This window comes from Echinops telfairi, unplaced genomic scaffold (genome assembly GCF_000313985.2).
Source record: "Echinops telfairi isolate 266 unplaced genomic scaffold, ASM31398v2 ScPeMD7_3;HRSCAF=10, whole genome shotgun sequence".
NCBI classification, from domain to species: Eukaryota; Metazoa; Chordata; class Mammalia; order Afrosoricida; family Tenrecidae; genus Echinops; species Echinops telfairi.
The window spans coordinates 58,950,695-58,957,420 of NW_022103899.1; the positions used below are offsets into that span (position 1 = coordinate 58,950,695).

General features: G+C 60.2%; 1 protein-coding gene across 1 annotated transcript in view; it reads left to right on the plus strand.

Moving 5' to 3' along the window:
* The first annotated feature begins 319 nt into the window (after positions 1–319).
* Positions 320–6,726, plus strand: part of INPP5D (inositol polyphosphate-5-phosphatase D) — a 109,060-nt gene continuing 102,653 nt past the window's right edge. The window contains exon 1 of the mRNA XM_045294330.1: positions 320–453. Within this exon, the coding sequence (XP_045150265.1) occupies positions 320–453 (134 nt within the window). The remainder of the gene's footprint in view (positions 454–6,726) is intronic.

Consider the following 6,726-nt stretch of genomic DNA (forward strand, 5'->3'; position numbering starts at 1 on the left):
AGGGACAGGAAAGAGGGGAGGGCGGGGCAGGCTGGTGGTCGGAGGGAAGGTGGCCGCAGGACCTCTCTTCCCCCCTGCTCCCCCCACCCCCCCGCCCCTCGACTGCAATGAGGAAGTTCTCACCGCTCAGTTTCCTCTCCCTCGCCAAGCTCTGAAACAGGAAGTCAGGCAGTGAGCTGGTGGTGGCAGCTGCCGAGGCAACAGTGAGGGGACAGGAGGCAGGTCACAGCACGGGGACCCTCAGTTGGCCCTCGGTGGCGGTGGTGGCGTGTGGGTCTGGGGTTCGGCTGCTGGCCCACCGAGCAGGCCCCTGCCCGCCATGGTCCCCTGCTGGAACCATGGTAACATCACCCGCTCCAAGGCTGAGGAGCTGCTGTCCAGAGCCGGCAAGGACGGGAGCTTCCTCGTGCGGGCCAGCGAGTCCATCTCCCGGGCGTATGCCCTCTGCGTGCTGTGAGTACACCCACCCGCCGCCCCCTCAGCCCCAGACTCAACCAGGTGGAGGTGGGATTCACCGGGCCCTCCAGGCAGGGGAAGCCAGCAAGACGCCTGGTGCTGAGTGGTTGTTTTGAGGTCTCTGGGCCGAGAGGCCTGGTCACGTAGGCCTCAGGCTAGTTGGGAGTCCAGCTGGGCCCCGGGCCTGCCGGTCTGGGGCAGGAGGGCGGCTGGTAGTTTGGCTGGGGCAGGTTTTCTCCTGAGCCTGGTCCCACCGGCCAGCTGACCTCATGCTGTGGCTTCACAGGCTCCCTGGGGACCTCCTGGGGCCAGAGTGAGGGACCGGAGCTCAGGGTGCCTTGGGTGGGTGGGTGTGTTCAAGAGCTACCCACTGGGCCCTGGTGCCAGGCAGAGGTACTCATTCTGAGGTCCTGCAAGAGTGTAAATGCAAATGCAGCCCAAGGGGACCTTCCTGGGCCCAGGCTCAGGGCCTGGGGGGTGGGGTGGGGGGGTCACAGACACGGTTGTGGCGGGGGGCCGGTTCCCGGAGCAAGCTCATGCATGCAGCCGAGACAGAAGAACTCTGGTCTTCCAGCCACAGGGGGTGCCCCCACACAAGCCAGCCTCCCTCCCCTCAGCCCTTGGCAGCCCCCACCTCCCCAGGCGTCTCCCCCACATCAGGTCAGCACCCCCACCCCGCTGTTGTGGAATGTGCCGGTGGAAGGTTTCTTTCTCAGTCGGCTTTTAAGGACCACTGCCCAGGCCCTATGGTCTGAGCGGTCTGAGAGTGTCTCTTCTCTGCCCTCGGGCTGGCTGGGAACAGTGCGGGGAGGACCATGCCACCCTGAGCTGGCGGGGGTTGGAGGGAGGGCGGGAAGGAGGGGTGTCACTGGGTTTGTAGGGACAGACTGGTGTGCAGGGCCACCTCCCTGGGCCAGTGCCGGCTGTGCTAAGGGACCCTTTGTGGGTTATCTCATGCTGTCTCTTGCCAACCTGTGGTGGGGGACTCAGGGCTCGCCTTACTCTGTCGATGAGGAAGCAACAAACCTAAGGCCACCTGCCACCCACAGGCTGCCAGGCTGTCCCAGCCAGCTCTCCTGCCCACCGCCCCTCCATGTCTGGGTGTGCACAGAGAGTTGGGGGACCCTACAGAAGCCGGGCTTTTTCCAGGGTTTACCTGGGAGTGCGTAGAAGCCACCCAGCCTCACAGCTGTCGGGGCACATCCTGTGTCCCTGACTCAGGCTTGCTCACCCAGGGACACCACCCCCAGAGGCGGCTTCCTGCACCCCAACTCCCATACTCAGGGAAGGCAGGCAGGCAGGCTGGTGGGACTTCCCCATTAGGCCCTGCCTCTGTGGGGCCCTTCGGGGTCTCATACACTGGGTCTGAAGCCCCAGGCCCACAGGGATGTCTCTTCTGCCCGGTGGGACCCTGGCCCAGGTCTTTCCACCAGCCCTGTGATGAGGGAGCCACACCTGTGATCAGATTGTGCCTATGGTCCATCCCAGGGAGGACACACAACCACGCAAAACATCACCAAGACCAAACGGACCCATCCCTGGTTTTCTCTCCTCCAAGCGTGGGTGGGGGTGGGGGTGGAGGGCGCCATCCCGGCCCGGGTGCTGGTGTAGAGGACCCAGGAGGCACACTCTGATGACACTGGCCCTTTGTCCCTTTCAGAAGGGACTGGCCTCCCCAGCCCGCAATCTCTCTGGAAGTCTACTTAGAGTGTACAGGGACAGAAGTGGCCCTTTGGTCTTCCTTGATGGTGGGGTGCGGGGGGTGGGGCAGGGAGCCCCTGGGTCCTGGGGCCTCTTAGAACCCTGTGACTGTGAGGCCCTCCCCCCCAGTGCTAGAACTATCCGTGTGGGTGCTTGTGGGTCCTGGCTGCTGGGAGCTGTCCCTCAGGTGCCCTCTGTACCTGTGGCCCCAGCCGTACCTTCAGCTGCTGCTTTGCAGCGGATCTGGCTCCTGGTAGCCCCTGGTGTGAGGGTTTGCAATGGCTGGTGTTTGGGCAGCAGATGGCTCTGGGCGGGCTCGATCCTCCAGCCCTGTGGTTAGCAGGGGAACAAGTTGAACACCTCAGTGCTTGCACCAGACAGATGTGTTGGGGGCTCCGGGAGCTAACAGTGGCCGTGTGTGGGTAGCCCTGGTTGTCAGATGTAGGACAGATTTGATTATTTAAATGGCTCAGGGTGGGGGGGGGGTGCAGAGAGAGACCAGAGAGACCAGAAGACAAGCCTGTCATTCAGGACCCACCCAGGTGACTCTGGCCAGGTGTGCCCTTATTTCCTGTATCACCTCTGACCCTCAGAGATGCCTGGTCGGGGATCCCAGGGAACGGGACGGGGACCCTAAGCCCAGGCCTGCAGGGTTCTGGAGCCAGCTGTGCATCTGTGGTCAGGGGCTGAGAGGCCAAGGTACCCGGCTCTTGCTGAGCAGGGTCTAGGTGGCACTCACCTTGTCCTCAAGCCCTGCAGAGTCTGTCCTGCTCAGACTCGGCCCTGGCGGGGGTGGGGGGCAGGAGGTTGTGCCCATCTGCCCTTCAGGACAGCACTGCCACGCAGGGCCGGCATCCCTGAACAGTGGAAGAAAGACAGTGCAAAGTGGGTCAGCGGGGGCACCCCTCTCAACCACGCAGCCAGAGCTGGGCCCACAGCTCCCTCTGTATGAGCAGCGTGTTAGAGGCGGGCACACCAGTGATGTGTGGGCTGTGATTTGCATGGTCAGCAATTCAAGACCACCAGTGCTCTGACCGCTGGGCTTTCTACTCCCATCAGCAGTTATAGTCTCAAAGACCCATGAGGGGGTCTGCTATCAGCACAGGCTCGATGGCAGTGAGTTTGGTTTTGTGGCTTGGTATGAATAGCCCAGGCACCAAGCTGCTGGGGAGAGGGCTGGCAAACCCTCCCAGTGAGGGCTTGCCTGCCCTCAGCCGAGAGACCAGGCCCTGGCCATTGGCTGTGGCAGGAAGCAGTTCAGGTGGCCTGCCACCTGTGGCTCTCCGTCAGCTTCTGTAGCCACACCTGAGAGCTTGGGGCAGGCTCCTCCTGAGGGGACAGTACATCAGGTGATGGGCTGCTTAGGCCCTCAGACTTGCTCCACTCTCCTTCCTAGTAATAATATCAAAAGGATGAATTGACACCACAGTGGCCCTATAGGACAGAGTAGAATTCCCCTATGGGGGTTTCTGAGGCCACACATCTTGATGGGAGCAGACAGCCTCATCTTCCTCCCCCAGGGTGTCTGATGGGCTTGAACCGCCGACCTTGTGGCTTATGGCCAAGCCCTTGACCACAGTGCCACGCAGACACCTTTCTAATAATAGCAAGTGGAAGAAGATGGGATTTCTCAAGCACTCGGGCAGCCGGGTGTGGCCCTGGGCAGTTTGTATGTGTCCACCCACTCTGGTGGACCTCTGGTTGCCCTCCCCTCTTCACAGAGGGGGGAACTGAGGCACAGAGTGGCTCTGGAATCTGCCAACTTCCTGGACGCCCCCGAGACTGAGCCAGAGCATGTTCCCCTGTTCTTGGGCAGACAGAGGAGAGACAGCCACGCTGGGTATGTGGCGAGGGCACCCTGGTGATGGAGCCACAGAGAAGGGCCTGAGGAGGCGGGGACTACCTGGGGGAGCAGCTCCTCCCCAGGCTGTAAGTGAGAGGCTACGACCCACCCCTCGGCCCCGGTCCGCACCCCCCCACCCCCCTCAGGATGCATTTGCTCAAGGTCATTTTTCCTGCAAAGGCTCCGCTTTTCAGCTGTGCAGTCGGCTGAGAGCAAAGCCATGGACCCTCACCAGGGCGGGGACCAGGACTTCCCAGGGTCTGGCTGACAGGAGACAGGCTGAGGGGCTCAGGCCAAAGTCAAATCGTAGTTTTCATCCTGCCTGAGAGACCAGGCAAACGGGCGTACAGTGCCCGGGGCAGGTCTGAGAGCTTGCGGTGAATTCCCATCACTGTGAGTCGGCGTCCACTCGCTGGCAGTGAGACCGAGACCTTGGCTGAGGGCTTGGGGGATAACAGAGAGGTCGCCAGTTCAAGCCCTCGGGGCTGGGGAGTAAGCTGCGGCCCACTGCTCTTGTAATGACTGACACCTCGAGGACCCTCTGGGACAATTCTACTCTGTCCTCTAAGGCCCCTGAGGAGGGGTCACTACATGCAGGCGTTGGCTCAGTAACACATCGTGTGACGTGCATACAAAGGGCTAAGAGAGAGGCGCCATGAGGCCGGCAGCCTGAAGCCCCAGAGGTGCCTCGGAAGACAGACGGGCGACCTGCTTCCAGAAGGCTGCTGCCTTAAACGCCCGGTGGGGAACCCCCTGGGGCAGGTGGACAGCACACGTCTCTGGAAGGCCTACGCCAGCTACGTGTGGAGGCACTGGGGTCCACGCTGTGGAAATTGGGGATCTGTCCCTTCATCCGCAGCTGTGGCCGCGCGGGTCGTGAGCCTGGAGGACCTGCAAGGTCCCGGTGGCTGAGTGGCCCCTGGCCCAGGGGTGGGAACCATGGGTCTTCCAATGGGGAGGCTGCCTGCTCTTCCCCTGTGAATAGTGCCCGGCCTTGCAGACCCCCATAGTTGGCTCATCCGATGGGGCCCAGCATTGGCAGGCTACTGCCCCTTCCCCCACCGCCCACCCTCCCTGCAGGGCCTCATGGGTAAAATGAGGATGAGGATGCCCACTCTTTGTGACATCCTTCAGCTGCCACATCACCACTTGGGTGACGTGACTCCCGTAGTTGTCTGTCCCTACGCTCCCTTTGAGACTACCTTTGTCACCCCCAAAAGAAAGGCTGTAGCAGGTCACCTTGCCCCCGTTCTCCTCCTCCAGCCCCACGCTGCCACCAGTCCACGCTCAGTCTCTACGGATTGACCAACCGGCCGGGGACCTTTAGTAAAAACAGCATGAGATAAGACCGGGTCTGTACTTTAGATGGCGCCGTCCTCACCGCCCGCTGGACGGAGCACGTGGTCTTTGTATGGCCCTCAGGGAAAGCGGTTGGGTGGACTTTCGTGTTTGCCGGCGTGTGTCTCTGTGTAGACGGATAGTTCCTGTTCTCTGGAGTATGGGCACGCACACCTGCCAGCGTCTTGGGTCATGGAAACTCCCGTTGAGCTGCAGGAGGAACTGCAGGATGATTTCCCTACTGCCGCCCCGTTTTGCATTCCCTACGGCAAGGCACGAGGGCTCCGGTTTCTCTGCGTCCTGATCACTGACTGGGGTGCTGGTGTGGTGAGGGCCATCGAGCCGGTTCTGACTCACAGTGACCTTACGGGCCACAGACTGAAAAGCTGCCTGGTCCGGCCCCGTCCTCACAACCACTGCTGTGTTGGAGCCTAGGCTGTAGCCGCTGTGCCAGGCCATCTCCTGGAGGGGCTTCTTCTGTCCACTGACCCTCTGCTTGACCAATGGGCTCAAGCACAGGAACCCATCGTGAGGGCAGTGCAGGACTGGGCACTAGTCCATTCATTTGTGCATCTAGTCGCTATGGGTCGGAACCAACCCCATGACACCCACCAGCAGCCATGACTCCTACGTCGCCACGCTGGGCATCCTTCTCCGGGGGCGAGTCCCTCCCGGAACAGGTCCAGATCCCTTGTCGCAGTCTCATCTTCTTTTTAAAAAGAATCATTTTATTGGGGGCTCTTACAGCTCTTATCACAAGCCACACACCCATTGTGTCAGGCACATTTGTATGTATCTTGCCATCATCCTTTTCAAAACGTTTTCTTTCTACTTGAGCCCTTGGTATCAGCTCCTCATTTTCTCCCTCCCTCCCCCACCTTCCCACCCTCATGAGCCCTTGACAAATTACAAATGATTGTTATTTTCATATCTTACACCATCAGCTGTCTCCCTCCACCCATGTTTCTGTTGTTCGTCACCCTGTGTGGAAGAGGCTATACTTCGATCATTGTGATCAGTTCCCCGTTCTCTCCCCACCTTCCCCCCACCCTCCTGATATCACTACTCTCAATATTGGTTCTGAAGGGGTTATCTGTCCTGTGTTTCCAGCTCTTATCTGTACCCATGTACATGCTCTGGTCTAGCAGGATTTGTAAGGTAGAACTGGGGTCATGATAGTTGAGGGGAGGAAGCATTAAAGACCTAGAGGAATGTTGTATGTTTCGTCTGTGCTATACTACACCCTGGCTGACTCATCCCTTCCTCGTGACCCTTGTGTGAGGCTATGTCCAATTGTCTACAGATGGGCTTTGGGTCTCCGCTCTGCGCTCCTCATTCGCATCAATAGGATTGTTTGTTTTGGGTCTTCTGCTGCCTGATACCTGATC